Source organism: Podarcis melisellensis (assembly GCF_964234715.1).
Source record: "Podarcis melisellensis genome assembly, chromosome: 13".
Taxonomy (NCBI): Eukaryota; Metazoa; Chordata; class Lepidosauria; order Squamata; family Lacertidae; genus Podarcis; species Podarcis melisellensis.
Genome location: NC_138545.1, coordinates 1,469,430 through 1,487,472, shown reverse-complemented (window position 1 = coordinate 1,487,472; position 18,043 = coordinate 1,469,430). Strand labels below are relative to the sequence as shown.

Below are 18,043 nucleotides of genomic sequence, written 5' to 3'. Positions count from 1 at the left end.
ATGCATTTTAAATAAAAGGACATATTCTACTCATGTAAAAACACGCTGATTCCCAGACCATCCACAGGCTGGATTTAGAAGGTGATTGGGCCGGATCCAGCCCATGGGCCTTAGGCTGCCTACCCATGGTTTGACCACAGCGCCACCCGCTCACAAACAGCTGGGATGAACGCCAGAGGTGCCCCCAAACCTCCTTCAGTGTCCTTGCAGGCACTAAAGGAAAGCTCTCTTCCTCCTCGCAGGATCATGCCCAGGGGACAGGCAGCAACACACACAGACCCATAACCAGGACCCCACTTCACTCACAGGCCTTTCGGTCCCAGGTCCGGGATGAAGGAGAGCGAACTCACATCCAGGAACTCTGCCTGCCCGAGAGAAGGAAATTGAAAAAAGCCTCTGTCAGCGCCAGGACTCACATTTCAGGGGGTTGGGCTGGATGACCAGCAGGACCCTTCCGCCTGCGTATCGGGTGAATGTGCAGCTCCGGGAGCCGAGCAGAGGGAAAGGGAGAGCCCAGGGGAAGGGCCCCTCTGCCCCCCAGGAGAAAAGAGGGCACCCTCCCTTCTGGCACGGGCGGGTGGCAGAGAAAAGGGGCATCACCATGGCATGGTAGTCGCGGTAGACGCTCATCTCCAGCAAAGTGTTGAGGTAATTCTCCAGCTGCTTCTGCAAGGGACAAGCAAGAAAACACATTGCCTTGGGTTGTTTGGGATATCGCAACCCCAGCTCACCCCCTTAGCAGCCACGGCGGCGCTTTCCTCCTCTTCCTTCCCGCTGTTTGCAAACTAAGGGCCTTGGAGTTAATTGGAAAGCTCTCAAGTGCACTGAAGGGCATTGTGCAGCGAATCCCGGAGCTGGCAAGCAGGTGGCGCTGCTGCTTTGCTTTCCTGCTCCACTGAACATACTTCTTTCTCTCCGCTCCTCCTTCGATACGATATGATACGATACTCTTTATTGTCATTGTCCCATACAGAACAACGAAATTGAAAAAAATCTACATCAGACATTCAAAAACCAACAAGCCTGCTATCCCAGCCTGGTTAGCCCCCTAAAAACTCTGATACCCCATAATTAAATACAATATACTCCTATAGAGACTACCTTAAAAGTAAAGGGACCCCTGACTGTTAGGTCCAGTCGCGGACGACTCTGGGGTTGCGGCGCTCATTTTGCTTTACTGGCCGAGGGAGCGGGCGTACAGCTTCCGGGTTATGTGGCCAGCATGACTAAGCCGCCTCTGGCGAACCAGAGCAGCGCACGGAAATGCCATTTACCTTCCCGCCGGAGTGATACCTATTTATCTACTTGCACTTTGATGTGCTTTCGAACTGCTAGGTTGACAGGGGCAGGGACCGAGTAAGGGGAGCTCACCCCGTTGTGGGAATTCGAACCGCTGACCTTCTGATCGGCAAGTCCTGGGCTCAGTGGTTTAACCCACAGGCCATCCGCGTCCAGAGAGTACCTTACACTGCGTTTAAAACCAGAATCGCATTTGGGTAGAAACTGTTTCTCAGGCGGCTAGTCCTGGTCTTTATAACCCTGGACCTTCTTCCAGAAGGCAGAAGCTGAAAGAGATCGTTTCCGGGGTGCGCACTATCCTGCGCTATCTCTGCAGCTTTCTTATGGCACCCGGAAGCATAGATTTCATCCAAGGTGGGAAGAGGGCACCCAGTTATTCTCTCCGCAGTCTTTACAACCCTGGACAGCATTGCTTTTCCCCTGGCCGTGCAGCTCCCAAACCACACACACAGACCATAAGTTAATACAGTGGTGCCTCGCAAGACGAAATTAATTCGTTCCGCAAGTTTTTTCGTCTTGCGAGTTTTTCGTCTTGCGAAGCACGGTTTCCCATAGGAATGCATTAAAAATCAATTAATGCGTTCCTATGGAGACCACTTGCCAGGCTGGCGGTGCGGAGAAGGGCTTTTCTCCCCACCGCAAGCCTTCAGCACAGGTCCGAGAACAGAGGGGAAGGCGCGCAGCGCTTCTCCTCTGTTCCCGGGACTTGCGGTGGGAGGAGGGTTTTTCCTCCCCACCGCCAACTTTCAGAACAGCATTCTGAATGTTGGCGGTGGGGAGGAAAGCCCTCCTCCCACCGCAAGCCTTCGGAGGAGGCTGGCGATGGGGCGGAGAGCTCTCCGCCCCATCGCCAGGCTTCGGAGGAGGTCCGAGGACAGTGGGGAAGACGCGCTGCACTTCCCCGCTGTCCCTGGAGATTTCCCTATGGGCTTTCGTCTTGCGAAGGAAGCCCATAGGGAAATTCGTTTTGCGAAGCGCCTCCAAAACGGAAAACCCTTTCGTCTAGCGGGTTTTTCGTCTTGCGAGGCGTTCGTCTTGCGGGGCACCACTGTACACTCTCAGCAGTACAATGGTAAAATGCCATCAACAGGTCCTTTGAGAGATTGTGCTCTCTTCATCAGGTCTTTGCTGTTTTCTCCCCAGGTTAGGTCATCTCTCAACTCCATTCCCAGAAATCGAAACACCGAGACCTGTTCCACGCACTTCCCCTCAATAATAAGTAGCTGAATATTCAATTTACGTTTCCTAAAGTCCACAATAATCTCTTTTGTTTTCTTTAGGTTAAGGAGTAAGTTGTTTTTAATGCACCACTCCCCCCGCAACTGCTCAACTTCCTTCCTATAGGCCGCCTCCCCCTCTCCAGCCCCACATGCACCCAGACCCACGGCGTGGCCACAAACCTGCTTGCTGGACGGGCGCCGGGACACTTCCCCGCCGTGGGGCAGAGAGGGCAGCCCCAGGACGGTTCCGTCGGACCGAGAACCCAGGGCGGCAAACCTGGGCAAGAGAGAGAGAGAGGAGACAAATGTGGGAAACCGGTAATCAGGATTCGAACACAAGACCTGCTCTCCAGCAGTTGGGATTCAGCAAGATTTGCAGCTGTGGCAGAGCGTAGCCCCGGGGGATGGCAGCCATTGCTAGCCTTCTCCTCCTCCTCCTCCCGGAATCTGCCTCAAATCTTGGAAGCCATCCAAGTTGGAGACCTTCCTGTGGCAGGGAGTTCCACAGTCTAACTCAGCTCAACCTTCTCCGCTGGCTGACAAAGGACTCTGGGGCTGCCGGAGGGAGGTGGCCACTGCTCAGCATCCCCTCGGGTCTCCTTGGAAGAAGGAAAGCCCCTCTGGCAAGGGGGAATTTTGCTTATCGTAGAATAATAATAATAATTAATAATGATTTATTATTTATACCCTGCCCAACTGGCTGGGTTTCCCCAGCCACTCTGGGCGGCTTCCAACTGACTATTAAAAACAATGCAGCGTCAGACATTAAAAACTTCCCTAAACGGGGCCGCCTTCAGGTGTCTTTTAAAAGTAAATAATAATAATAATAATAATAGTAATAGTAGTAGTAGTAATAATAATAATAATAATAATAATAATAATAATAATAAGGTCCAGTCCTTTTTGAAAGCCATCCTGTTTGAGGGCCAACTCTGCCTCCTGCACGATTCCTTCCTTCCTTCCTTCCTTCCTTCCTTCCTTCCTTCCTTCCTTCCTTCCTGTTATGTTTGCACTTTGGTTTGCAAATTAATAGCAGTAATAAAAATTTATGCGTGCAATTAAACAACCACAACTGTGGAATCCACCGCAGGTTAAAACCGTTTTGACACGCCCATCACCCGAGACAAATCCTGAGCTCGAGTCTCTCACATCCTTTTCCTGCGACTGAATAGCTTTGCTGAAAAAACACCTGTGACCTGGCTACTCAGAAAGATCACTAGGCTACCAAGTCCAGCCACAACAGACTTGGACACACAAACAGAGACAGCAGATCCACTAAGCCTGTTACCAACTGCGGTTACTGGACAGGGAAAGCTCGGTTCCTAAAATCCAAACTTTGTAGAGTTAAGGAACCCAAGGGTCATCTAGTCCAACTTCCTGAAATGTGTTGGTGACTTCAAGGCTGCACTACTGCAATGCACTCTCTGTGGGGCTTCCCTTGCTCTTGCTGACCCCACCGGTCAGAATTGGCACTATATAAATTCAATAAATAAATATACAGGTGCCACACAATACCCGTTCCGCCTTTCTAAGAACCTGTGTGGCAGCGCCTGAGCTTTGGAACTCCCTGCCACTTGAGACCCAGCCCTGTTCTGTTTCCCCCGCGCCTGCTAAAAACATCCCTTGTTGACACAACGCCTGCCCAGACACGCAGGCTGCCAGGGTACATTTTAATCTGCTTTTTCCTTTATTGCTGATTTTATCTTTTGAATGCTGCTGTTACTGATAACATTATCGTTTTGTAAACTGTTCCGATGGTTTGGGGCGGGGAACAACGAGCGAGCGAGCGAGCGCAGTGTGTGATTTATGGAATAAGTAGATAAATGAAATTAAAAACCCCTCGACTGTGCAGGTTCTCTCCTCACCGTGTCAGAGGCAGGAAACTCATCAGGATCCGGTGCCTCATGAGATCCCTGTGTAATTCCTGGAAGTGCTTGAATTTTTTCTTCATTGTCCAGGTGAACTCGCCGTGCGTCAGGCGCAAGGAGTACACGGTGTTTGGCCGCACCTGCCCAGGTGAGAGAAGCCAACAGAAAGAAGACACTCACGGAACTGAGAAATTGCACAAAATAAACGAAATACCATGAAAATCCCTGAAACGAGAAGGAATCGACTAGAAATATTACCTTGTGGAAATCAACTACTGTATTTTTCGTCCCATAGGATGCTCCGTCCCATAGGACGCACCTACTTTTTTTGGGGGGAAATAAAGGGGGGGAAAATCCCTTTATTTCCCCCCCAAAACCAGGTCGGGAAACAGTGGGATGGCGGCGCCGCGCCTCCCCGCTGTCCCCCGAGCTTGTGGGGCTGGCCGATGTCTGCCCGGCGCTAGGGGCGCTCTGCTTCAGGGCACCCCGCGCGCCGGGCGGCAGGCTGCTATCCGCAGTGTGGGGAGCCCTGCAGGGAACTCCTGCAGGGCTCCCCACGCTGCGGATGTCTGTCCGGCGTGCGCGGCGCTCTGCTTCAGGGCGCCCCGCCCACTGGGCGGCAGGCTGCGGACACCTGCGCCAAACATGGGGCGTCCTCCGGAGGGCGCCCCGTGCTCCGCGCTGCAGTCTGCCGCCCGCAAGCCTTGCACGCCCAGGGGGAGTTCCCCCTGGTGCGCAAGGCTTGCCGACACCTGCGCGAAAGGGCGCCCCGTGCTCTGCGCTGCCGGCTGCCGCCCGCAAGCTGTGCGCGCCCGGGGGTTCCCCGGGCATGCAAGGCTTGCGGATAGCTTCCTGGAGCCTGGAGAGCGAGAGATGTCGGTGCCCACCGACCCCTCTCGCTCTCCAGGCTTCAGCGAAAGCCTGCATTCGCCCCATAGGACGCACACACATTTCCCCTTCATTTTTGGAGGGGGAAAAGTGCGTCCTATAGGGCAAAAAATACAGTAAATCATAAAAATCAAAAAACTTAAGGAAAAGAATTAGAAAAACCTAAAATAGAACAAAGACTTAACAGGATGCTGGCTACAAACCTCGTTTCACTGAACTATTCAGTTTCCTCAGAAAGAAATAGAAAAATCATAAACTTTAAAATTCAAACAAGGGTAGAACCCTAAAAATTCTGACGTATTACAATCCTAGCTCGACCGAGGTAAAGCAAAGTTTTAAAACTTGTTATTTAGGTTTCCAAAACTTTTTTTTGCAAATTCAGTATTTTTGAGTCCTCAATCCTTTTTTACTGCACTTTGCTTTGTGCAGTTTTTCAGGAGAGAGAAGCCGGCCGCTGAAATCACCACAATGATCTCTTTGCGGGGGCCAGAAAAACTCTTCTCCCCCCCCTCCAACCCTGCATTGAAGGGAGTTGGACTAGATGGCCGCTGGAGGGCCCGTTCCAACTCTGGGCAATTGTGATATGAAAGTCCCCCTTTGCAGGGCAGCTGTGAATCCGATATCAGGTGCAAAGCTGTCTTGGAAAAGGCACAAGATATAGGACATAACATTATGTTGGAAGATTGGGAAAGGTTAGGGAAAATTGATTTAAAATTTACAGATTGTTCTTTGCTGAAAGAATTTTTTTTTTAAAAAGATATTTATTGAAGTTTCCAAAAAGTTATATAAAAATTAAAAAAAACAAAAATACAAACAAAACACATACCACAACAAGTATAATTTCAATCCCTTATTTTATTATACCTTACTTTCCCGACCTCCCCATACCTCCCCTTTCTGTATTCCAGTTTCTAATTAATTAATCTCAGCAAATCCCTCCCATAATTTCTATTGATTTTCAACTTTTCTTTTCTTCTTTATATAATCATTACAGCTAGAAACCACTTAATTTCTAAACCAACATCGTTCTAACATTCATTTATTTTGCAGTATTTCTTAAGATAGTCTTTAAATTTCTTCCAATCTTCTTCCGCTGTCTCTCTCCCCTGGTCTCGGATTCTGCCAGTCATTTTTGCCAGTCCCATGTAGTCTATCACCTTCATCTGCCATTCTTCCAAGGTGGGAAGATCTTGTGTCTTCCAATACTTTGCGATGAGTATTCTTGCTGCTGTTGTGGCGTACATTAAAAAAGTTCTATCCTTTGGCACCAATTGGCCGACTATGCCCAGGAGAAAGGCCTCTGGTTTCTTCAGGAAGGTATATTTAAATACCTTTTTCAGTTCATTATAAATCATTTCCCAGAACGCCTTAATCTTTGGGCACGTCCACCAAAGATGAAAGAACGTACCTTCATTTCCTTTACATTTCCAACATTTATTATCAGTGGTAAATTTTAGCAAGCTTGACTGGGGTCATGTACCACCTATAAATCATTTTCATAATATTCTCTCTTAGGGCATTACATGCCGTAAATCTCATACCGGTGGTCCACAACTTTTCCCAGTCAGCAAACATAATGTTATGACCAATATCTTGTGCCCACTTGATCATAGCTGATTTGACCGTTTCATCCTGTGTATTCCATTTCAACAGCAAGTTATACATTTTTGACAAATTTTTTGTATTGGGTTCAAGCAATTCTGTTTCCAGTTTTGATCTTTCCACCTGGAAGCCAATTTTCCTGTCTATCTTGTAAATCTCCATTATTTGATAATAATGGAGCCAATCTCGCACTTTATCTTTTAATTTCTTATAACTCTGCAATTTCAGTTTATCCCCTTCTTGTTCCAAAATTTCCCAGTATCTCGGCCATTTTGATTCCATATTAAGTTTTTTTTACAGCCTTTTTTGCTGATGGAAGAACGAGGAAACGCCGACTAAAGAACTGTGGCAAGAGAAATCGATGGACTATGCAGAACTGGCAGAATTGACACATAAACTATGGGACAAGGATAACTGTGATTTTAAAGATGAATGGGAACCTTTTACAAAGTACTTAAAGAAACAACAAAGTGAATTGGACTCCTTGGCAGGTTTTGAATAAACACTCACAAACTCTTTATTGACAATAAACAGATAAATTAAGGATCTATACAGTTTTGTAATATGCAGAGAATAGCATTTGTAGAGAAACCAGAGATTGGAACTGAGGGAAGTCGGGGGGGCAGGGAGGGGGGTTATTTTATGGGGAGGGGGGGAAATGGGGGCAGGAATCAAGGATGATATGTTTTAAGATAATATGTTTCATTTAAATTCTTAATAACAAATATTTTTTAAAAAAGGAAAAGGAACAGACTGGAAGAAAATGTTTAAAATGACATTTGTAAAAAAACAACAACACCATAAGCAACAAAGAAAGATGTTAAGTGACTAAGTTAATTTTATGAGAAAATTGGTTTGGGAAAACTGTTAGAATGATATACACTGAAATTCAGCCAGGGGGATTTGAGGAAGTCATTTAACAATGTTACTAAGATTGGATCAAGTACAATTAAGATGCATGTATGTATGTTTGTTTAAATTTTTTGGAAAATCAATTAAAAAAATTTGAAAGAAAAAAAAGAGAGAGAGAATGATGGGTGGCTGCTGTAAGGTTACGGAGGAATTGCAAAACGCCAGAGAGGATGTCTTGGCCACCGGGCTCAGGGCACCTTGAGAAAAAGCGGATATTGAGCTGCAAGACTTCTTATGAAATCGGGGGATTACAGTCTTCAGAGAAAAGACTGGGAGGGACACAGAAAAGGTGCTCAGCGAGACTAAGAGTAAAAAGAAAAAGAGAAAGTGCCAAAGAAAATGGCAATTCTCTCTCAAGAACCATCACCCAATGAAGCTGAACAGCGGGAGATTCGGGACATGCAAAAATAAAACCCTTCTCTCGGATAACCTGTGGAACTCCCTGCCACAGGAGGCCAACTTGGGGAGCTTGAGAAATGTATGGGAGAAATGGATGGAGGAGGAAAGGGCTCTCCGCAGACGGAGGCAGCGATGCTTCTGAATGCTGGGTTGCAGGAAACCACAGGAAGGGAGAGCCATCCTCTCGCACTCAGGTCCCGGGATGGCCATCTGGCTGGCCCCCGTGAGAACAGCAGGCGGCTGGACTAGGGGGGTCCCCATTGGCCTCCTGGGGGCTTCGCTGGGGGCAAAAAACTGGCCAGCCCACCCCCCAACTATGCCACTTGGGACCCTTCCCGTTTGCCGTCCCCTTTCCACGCCTCCCCCCATTTCCGAGACGGTCTGTGTTCGGAAACCAAAAACAGGTTGCAGTGATGGGGTTGGACTAAATGACCTTTGGAGGGCCCCTCTGGCGCCACGATTCTACGAAAAACCAAGCTTGAAGGTGTATGAGAATATCTTGCTGGATCCGGCCATGGAGGTGAACCTGCAAGCGGGACACAAGCCCCATAGCCGCTCTCCCCTCAAATCTGCACGGAGCAGAAAGGGGGCTTCCTTCTCACCCACCCCCACCCCTAAAAAGGTTCAGTTTCTCCTTCCCCTTCCCCTTGCAATCCTCTTTTATTTCGTGGTGCATTCAGAGCCGGCCGGTTTGTTGTCTGCAAAACAAGCTGCCTCTGCTCAGTGTCAAGAGGAGCCAGAAAAGGAGGAAGAGGAAGAGGTTTTAAATTAAGTGTTTTAAATTTGTTGTTAGCCGCCCTGAGCCCGGTTTTCTGAACCGGGAAGGGTGGGGTATAAATAAATTTTTTTTTTATTATTATTATTATTATTATTATTATTATTATTAGAGACCTCCCTCGCCCTCCTCAAAGGGGACCCAGCGGCCTGGCGGAGAGGCAGAGCCCGCTTGCAAAGGGCACCCGCGGAACTCCCTGCCACTTGAGGAGCCGGAGAGCAGCTTGAGCTTAGGAAGGGAGAAGCAAAAGCGATCGATATCAGGGTTTACATACAGTAATTCAAACATATGTGATATGAGACAGCTAAGAAAAAAGGAGGAAACAAACAAATATCAGGAAAGGGTGGGTGGGAGGGCCAGAAGAAACTATGTATAGAGTATATATTTTATATACTGTATATATAAAACCCTGTGTGTGTGTGTGTGTGTGTGTGTATAAATTTATTTATTTATATCTCGCCCTCCCCAGCCAAGGCCGGGCTCAGGGCGGCTAACAGCAGGTATAGAAACAATTGATCGAAATACAACTTAAAAACAAGATGAAAACACAACATTAAAATGCAGCCTCATTTCGGTAGATACGATGACAAACACAATAAAAATCACATTTTGAAAAATAATAATGGGAGAAGCAACGGCTGGTGGCAGCAGGAGCAGAAGGGGAGGCGTTGGGGAAAAGGTCTGGGTGCAGGATCAGGCCAGAGATCTGGGCAAAGCGCCCCACAATGGCCCAGATCCACAGCAGGCAAAGGATTTTGACATGGTAGGGTTTTGGGGGACTCTTTCTGTTTTGCTGAGAGACAACTGATCTGCAAGCATCGGAAGAGCCTTGCAGGATCCGGCCCCGTGGCCCCTCTTGGCCAGCGCTCTCACAGGGGCCAGCCAAGGGCCCATAGTGGGGAACCGGCAAGCAGACCTGGGGTTCCCAGAAAGTGGCGTTGAGAAGCCTCTCTGCCTCCAGTGGGAGAGAGTTCCACAGTCTAACTGCACACCGAAGAAGTCCTTTAATTTCTCCCTCTGCCCCGAATCCCTCCAACATTCAACTGAGTCTCTCGGTGTTGACTGATTAAGAAATCCGTGCAGCGCTTTCGGTTTTGTTGAGAAACAGCTTGTCAACAAAAGCCACACCTCATTTGCGTAACGGACGTGGAGGGGGGAACCTATTTGCATACTATTTGCATACTGTTGCCAGCCAAAAGGAGATGCCCAGGCTCAGCCTGGCAGAGGCAAATTCTGCCCTCCAGATGTTCTGGGACTACAACTCCCATCATCCCTGACCGCTGGACCTGTTAGCTAGGGATGATGGGAGTTGTAGTCCCAAAACATCTGGAGGGCTGGAGTTTGCCTATGCCAGGCTCAGCCACACAACACCTGCTTTGGAAACATAGCATTGTAGAGTTGACAGGGACCCCCAGAGGTCATCCATACCAACCCCTGCGACAAAGGAATCTCAGCTAAAGCATCCATGACTGAGGATCACCCAAACTCTGCTTAAAAACCTCCAAGGAAGGGGAGTTTTCTGCCACCGTTTACACAGAGGGGAGTGTAATTTGAGGACCTGGGAGAGAGCCGGGTTCAGATCCCGCGACTTGACCACAAAGCTCTCACTGGACTCACCGCTCAGCCTGGCCCACCTCGCAGGGCTGTTGCTGGGATTCCTTGAGGACTAGGACCTTGGAGTGAGGTCCCACCGGGTGTGAGCTTGGGGGCCAGTCCCTGTCTCTCAGCCTAAGCTAACTGGGAGTTAAATTAGCTCCTAGGATTCCTAAAAAGGATTGGGGGCTGGAGCAACAGTGTGGGGTAGTGGTTAGAGTGTCGGACGAGTTCCTGGGAGAGAACAGGGTTCGAATCCCTGCACTCAGCCACGAAGCCTCCTGGGTCCCCATATCCCTGGGTATAGACCACCATGAGCTCCGGGTAGGAAAATTTGGGATATCAATACCATAAGCAAGCAAAGAGATAAAATAAAGGCACATGGCTCAGTGGCCAGGGAACATTTCACAGAACCGTATAAATGTAGAGTTGGACCAGGGACCCCAAGGGGTCATCCATACCAACGCAAGAATACTGTTTGCGCTTGAATCCTGTTCACGGGTTTCACGGGGTGAGGGGCTAGCTGGGCACCCCACCCTTGGGCCTGATTCTGCTGCTGCTGCTGCTCTCTCACTGCTTGAGAAAGGTCTCTCTTTTTTGCTAACTGAATTTGCAAAGAGAGCTTCTTCCCTCCCTCTCCGTGTTCTCTTTGTCTCTTTGTAACCTGAGACTCTGAGGACACCAAAGCCCGGCTCTGACTTGCCTGCTCAAAGCTGCAGGATCCTCCCCGGAGCAGAACCGAGAGGGGGAGGGGAGGCAGCGGCGCGCCCCCCCTTCCCTAAAAGCAAAGGTTGCCCGGCTGGCAAAACCCCTACCTACTGTCCTGTTTTTCATTCCCAAGGGAAAAAATTAAAATAAAAGGTCTATGCAACTCTGATGCGCTGAATGAGGAAGTCCAACTTGCCTTCGGAAAATAATATCTATCATTTGACTCTGTGGATTTAATTGCTGTGGTTCCCGCATCGCTTGGGGGCGGGCTAGATGCGCCTTGGGTGCCCCTTCGATTTCCGCCCCCCAAGCACCACCCCACTTCTCCCTTAGGCGCCCCCTTACCTTGGAACCGCTGGCATATCTCTCTGCGCTCTCCACGCGCGCAGTGACGGGGACCCCCCTAAGGAAAAGGGGTCCCTGAGACCGGAGGGGCTTCCGCTCGTAGACGGCCAGGAAGGGGCTGAGGTCACCTGGGGAGGGAGAGAGGCAGGACCGGTTAGGGGACCCCCAACTCCTGCCCCTAATTAACCCACAACCCACAAAAAGGTGGGGTGTCCCTGCGTCAACTGACCTGGCGCCTCGTCCCGGCGGAGACCATCTCTCTCGTCCTCCGCTTCCAGGTCCGAGTCGTCCGGGGTCTCCCCGCCGGGGTGGGGTCTCTCCAAGCTCAGCATGGGGCCGTCCTGCTGGGGTGCGGGAGGAGGAGGAGGAGCAAAAAGAACCCAGGAGTCCGAGCCCGCATGCCAGGGCCGGAGAGCTCCAAAAACTTCGGCACAGGAAATTCTTTCTCTCTCTCTTTCCCCGATTCCGCTGGAAATTTTTACGCACAGGCAGCAGCCGGTCTCTCCAGGCAGCCAGTTCCTGCCCCACCCTGCCTGGTCCGCCTGACTCACGCGCCGGGAAAGGGGGGGCATCCCTCCCTCCAACCCCCCCCCCCGCTGGTCCCAGGCGGGTCTGGATGCCGGACAGACGTGTTGGGCAGGAAGGGCAAGCTGGCCTCGCCCAGGGCGTCCGAGGATCCCCGCGGGGCGAGGCCAAAGGGGGTCTCCAGCTCTTGGTCCAGCCCCCCCCCCAGCGGGTAATGTCCCCAAGGACCTAGCGAGCGAGGTAGACTCTCTCTGCGCCAGGAGGCTCGATTAAGGACGCCAGAAGGGTGGGCAAGAGGTGTGGGACATAATATAATGTTTGAAGATTGGGAGAGACTGAGGGGAAAAGGGGTCAAGTTCACCGCATGTACGGTTTTAAAGGAAAATATTATGAAAATGATGTCTAGGTGGGACGCGGGTGGCGCTGCGGGTTAAACCACGGAGCCTAGGACTTGCCGATAGGAAGGTCGGCGGTTTGAATCCCCGCAATGACGGGGTGAGCTCCCGTTGCTCAGTCCCTGCTCCTGCCCACCTAGCAGTTCGAAAGCACGTCCAAGTGCAAGTAGATAAAGAGGTACCGCTCCAGCAGGAAGGTAAACGGCGTTTCTGTGCGCTGCTCTGGTTCACCAGAAGCGGCTCAGCCATGCTGGCCACATGACCTGGAAGCTGTACGCCGGCTCCCTCGGCCAATAAAGCGAGATGAGCGCCACAACCCCAGAGTCGGCCATGACTGGACCTAATGGTCAGGGGTCCCTTGACCTTTACTAACCCCAGTAAAATTCGCAAAGATTTATCACAACAGTGATAATCTATGCTGGAAATGCAAAGAAATAGAAGGTACCTTTTATCATATGTGGTGGACCTGCCCCAAGGTGAAAGACCTCTGGGAGAAGATTTAGAATGAATTGGAAAAAATGTTGAAATATAGATTTATTAAGAAACCAGAGGCCTTTCTTCTTGGAATAACAGGTTTGGAATTGCCCCCAAAAGATGTTAAATTATTTTTGTATGCTACAAATTATTTTTGTATGCTAGAATTCTTATTAGCTAAGAATTAGAAAACACAAGAAGTACCAACAGTGGAAGACTGGCAGATGAAGATGATGGACTTTTCAGAGCTAGACGAAGCTTACCGGAAGAGTCCGCGACCAGAAGGAGGAGGAGTACCAGGAGGAATGGAAGACATTCAAAGACGGTTTAGTTAAATATGTTAAATTAAATTAATTGGACTGCCTGCAAGTACCAGATAGGCTTAGGATTTAAATGTGTCATGTGATGAATTAATATGTTCAAAGTTGACATGTAAAGAAAGAAAGATGTTAAGTGAGTAAGTCAATTTTTAAAGAACTTCGGTTTTGGAAAACCGTTAAAATGATATACAGTGAAATCTAACCAGAGGAATGCGAGGAAGTCACTTAACAATGCTATGAAGTTTGGTTTAAATACGGTTGAGATGTATGTATGTCTGTTTGTCTTTATGTTTGTTTGTTTAATTTATTTATTTTTGAAAACTAATAATTTTTTTTGAAGAAATAAAAAAGGACAGCGGAAGGGGCGTGCCGCTGGAAGAGGCCAAAGGGGGTCCTCAACTTAGCCCGGCATCGTGGAATACGCCCAAGGGAAGCCCCCCCCCGGCAGAATCCGGGTGCAAGAGGAATGCTCTCCCCTCTGGCGTTCAGTAGCATTCCCTGCTTCCCCCTCCAGGAATTTCTCCCGTCCTCTTTTAAAGCGATCCAGGTGAGTGGCTGGGAGTTCCGCAGGTTAACTCAGCGCCGTGCCAGGGACCCCGGAGCGCTGCTACCTGCCTGTGCAGACATTATGGGGCGAAATGGGCCAGAGGACTCTGCAAATCAGTGGGTGGGATACTTCCTCTAGCATCCCACCCACCGATTTGCTGAGTCCTCTCACATCTGAGAGAGCCGCCTTGTTGCACCGTATCTGCGTAATATTTGGACAGCCTTTGCTCTGTGGGGCTGGAGGAGGGGCACATGTGGGGCTGCCTTGGAGCAGTGGGGGGTGAGCTCCAGCGGTTTGCCAGCTCCTAGACAAGGTTCACCAAGTCATGTCCTGCTAACCTTCTGGCTAGACTACTGCAAGGCACTGTGCATGGGGCTACCCTTGAAGATGGTCCCGTGAGAGTGCAAGGAAATCGAACACCAGTCTTTCAGGATTCGCACTGGCTGCCTAAGACAAGGTGCTGGTGTGAGTGCATAAACCTCTATATGACAGAGGCAGAGCGGTGTAGTGGTTAGTGTCAGGCTAGGACCGGGGAGAGACGAGGGTTCAAATCCCCCCACTGGGCAGCGATGAAGCTCCCTAGCTGTGAGTTTGGGGGCGAGGCCCTGTTGTAGGGGGGCTGTTGTAGGGGGTCACCGGAGATGGGGGGTGGAGAAGGAAGGTGGGATAATGCAATTAAATGAATGAATGAAGACTAGGGACCCAAATCTACAATCTCCCAATGATCAGCCCACTTGGCCCCCCAAAATCCTCTTGGAAAAGGCCAAGTAATATGCCCCAAATCCTTTCGCTGCAGTAAAGTGGTTTGCTTTAAGAGCAACCTAACAGTTTGGGTCTTTTGCAGGAAGATTTTGGGGTTTGGTTTTGCTAAACTCCCACTGCCCAGGAATTCTATGGGGTGAAGGGCAGCCGGGAGGGGCAGCCCTCAGAGGGGGAAAGAGGAAGGCCAGGGGAGAGGGTCTCAACTCTGCATGGCGTCTGCTCTCACCCTCTCTATAAGGGTCACAGAATTTTGCATTGGGACCCCGCAGGGTCATCCAGTCCAACCCCCTTTAATGCATTGAACCTAGATTGATCTTCTGGCCCTCTCCACCCCCAAATTGGGAGCTCAGCCGGGCAACCTCAGGAGAATGCAAGCCCAGCCGGAACACCACTTGCCTGCACCCTTAGTCGGCACTGCGCCCTCCAAGCGCCACTTCCCCACACCGGAAGGTCAAAAGAGGATTTCCCCCCTCCTGACCAGAACTGAAACTGGGAATCCCAGAATTACAGCAGCCCCAGGCAGGGCTTCCTCTTTTGCAGGGGTCAGCAAACTTTTCCACCAGGGGGCCGGTCCACTGTCCCTCAGACCTTGTGGGGGCCGGACTATATTTTGAAGAAGAAAATAAATGAACCAATTCCTATGCCCCACAAATAACCCAGAGATGCATTTTAAATAAAAGGGCACATTCTACTCATGTAAAAACATGCTGATTCCTGGACCACCCGAAGGCTGGATTGAGAAGGCGATTGGGCTGGATCCGGCCCCCGGGCCTTAGTTTGCCTACCCTTGCTCTTTTGTCTCCGGGCCTTGCTTGGAGGATGTGGGTCTCTTCCAGGCCCAGAGAAGGGGGGAACTGGAGATTCCTGCATTTCAGGGAGGGTTGGACTAGATGACCGCTAGGGGTCCCCCTTCCAGCTCTACCATTCGAAGACTCGGAAGGGGATGGGCTTTCTTTTTCGTTGGAGGTTTTTAAAGAGAGTTCAGGTGGGATTCTTTTGCTGAGATCGTCCAGTGATCTATTGGTAGATCACTGGATGCTGTGGTAGATCACTGGTAGATCACTGCCCTCCAAAGAAGCTCACCAAGTTTGGCTCCCCCCCAATTTTTGTCCTGCACCCCCAAAAATGTGATTTCCCCCCTAAAAACCCCCCACACTCAATAACTTTGACCTGAACCCAAAAAAAAGGGGAGTAGATCACTGCAGTTTTTAACTCTGTGAGTAGATCACAGTCTCTTGGGAGTTGGCCAACCCTAGATGAACCCTGGGAGTCCCTGCCAGAGAGTGCAAAGCCACCTGCCTCTCCCCAAAACTTGAACCACTCTGGATCGTAGGCCCCCAAATGCAGGAAACCGAAAGGGATCTCTTAGGCTCGTTGGGGGATCCCCAAGCCCCGACTCTGCAAGTCCAGCTGTGAAACTTCATTAAGGTCCAACAGAACTGCTGAAAGCCCAAAAGGAGCCCAGGACTTCCTAAACCTCAGCTGTTTCTATCCTATTTGCAGGCGGGTTGGGCTAGATGACCGCTGGAGGGTCCCTTCTCTCTCTACAGTTCTACGATTCCTGCAATAATGACTCAGAGCGATGCTCTCGGTCTACTCGGAAGTAGGCAGCGAGGGTGGTCTGCTTCTAGCTCCAAGAGCAGCTCAGGTAGCCGCCCTGGGGCTCCGACTAGAGAGGCAGCGTGGTGCAGTGGTTAGAGCTAGCCTCTGAGAGAGTCCAGGGCACCAATCCCCACTTGGCAGCCATGATGCTCCGGGGGGGGGGGTGTTTGGGGGCCACTCCCTGCCTCTTTCAATCTAACCTTCCTTGCACGAGGGGAGGGGGCAAAATGGGCAAGAGATCAGCGGTCAGCAAACTTTTTCAGCAGGGGGCCGGTCCACCCTCCCTCAGACCTTGTGGGGGCCGGACTATATTTTTTTGGGGGGAATGAACAAATTCCTATGCCCAGAGATGCATTTTAAATACAAAGCACACATTCTACTCATGTGAAAACACGCTGATTCCTGGGCCGTCCGCGGGCCGGATGGAGAAGGCGATTGGGACGCATCCGGCCCCTGGGTCCTTAGGTTGCTGACCCCCGCAAGAGATCAATAAATGACTAGCACTTTCCGGAGCTACCAGAGACTCCAGCCCAGGAGTCCAGGGATGGATCAAAAGACTCAGGAACCCCCCCCCCGAAAAAAGCAGCCCCCAGTTAGACACGTGTCTCTGAGCGGCGTGGGGACGCCCCAAAGCCCTGCAAAGGGGGCCAAACCAGACCCGTCCCGTCCCTTCCTCCCCCGGCCCCTATCCGCTCGCCCACATTCCTGGGGCGCAGAGAGAGAGAGAGGTGAGACGCCCCCACCTCGCTCCTCCCCAGAAAAAGAACCCAGGCGTCCGGGCCCCTGCCCCACCATGCACGGTGCTCCCCCCCCCCCAAACCCGGCCCCAGTTTCAGAGGAGGAGGAGAAGGAAGTACCGCCCCCCCCCCCAGCTTGCCAAATTCCTCTCCGAGTAGCGGAGATTTTGAGTCATAAGGACGGGGGGGGGGCAAGAGAAAGGGGCGGGACCTCGGGATTTTCCTGGGTGGGGAAGGGGGGTCTTTCCGAAGCTGGAGCCCTTCTGATCTGCAAGGGGGGGGGGCGATCCTGGGATTTTCCGTGGGGAGGGAAGGAGGAGCGCAGGACCTGGTGGAAATTTACAGATGGGGAGGGAGGCCAGTTTTGGGGGGGGGGTCTCACCTGCAGGGTCCGGGGGGGGCGAGCAGGGCGCCGTCGCTGCTGCTGCAGCTGCTGGAGAACCGGCGGAGGGGGGGGGGAAGGAAGGAGGGCCGTCCCAGCCCCGCCCAGAGGGCCCCGAGCCATGTGCAGAGCGCCGCCGGCGCCGCCCCTGCCCTTCCGCCCAATCCCCGGGCCAGGCAGGATGAGGCCCCCCCCACTTCCCTCGCCCCAAAAAGGGGTGCTGGCGCCGAGGCATCTCTCGAGCATGCACAGAGCGCCTTGGCTTCCCGGGGCGCGCTTTTCTGCTCTGGGGACCCCGCAGGGTCATCTAGCGCAACCCCGGCCAGCGGGGGGGGGGGGGTTCAAGGGGCCACTTTTGATTTTGGAATCCCACCCACCCCCATCAAAAAAGGGGGGCCCGATTTGTTTTAGGCGCTTACCACCCCCACGCCTGTTCCTCCCCGAGTTTGGGGCAGAACTGGAGAGTTGGAAGGGCCCCCCCGAGGCCATCCAGCCCGACCCCGCGCAATGCAACGGGCGGCGTCCCACGTTTTGCCCAGATGCTGGATCCTTTGCCCCCCGGAAAACAGTGCACAGAGGGGGGTGTCTCGCGCCTTTGGGGGGCTCCCAGGTGCCTGGGGGTGCTGGAGACGAGCAGGTATATTTGGGGTGCTTTCCCCCCCCCCGCAGGTTCCCGCTGGCCGGAGGGAG

General features: G+C 51.4%; 1 protein-coding gene across 1 annotated transcript in view; it reads right to left on the bottom strand.

The window, feature by feature from the left end:
• Positions 1-12,196, bottom strand: part of PLD2 (phospholipase D2) — a 32,842-nt gene extending 20,646 nt beyond the window's left edge. Inside the window, exons 1-6 of the mRNA XM_081886747.1 lie at positions 11,839-12,196; positions 11,610-11,737; positions 4,385-4,527; positions 2,700-2,796; positions 601-666; positions 307-365 (exon numbers count right to left, since the gene is read on the bottom strand). Of these exons, the coding sequence (XP_081742873.1) occupies positions 307-365; positions 601-666; positions 2,700-2,796; positions 4,385-4,527; positions 11,610-11,737; positions 11,839-12,181 (836 nt within the window). The 5' untranslated portion in view covers positions 12,182-12,196. The remainder of the gene's footprint in view (positions 1-306; positions 366-600; positions 667-2,699; positions 2,797-4,384; positions 4,528-11,609; positions 11,738-11,838) is intronic.
• Between the last annotated feature and the right edge of the window lie 5,847 nt (positions 12,197-18,043).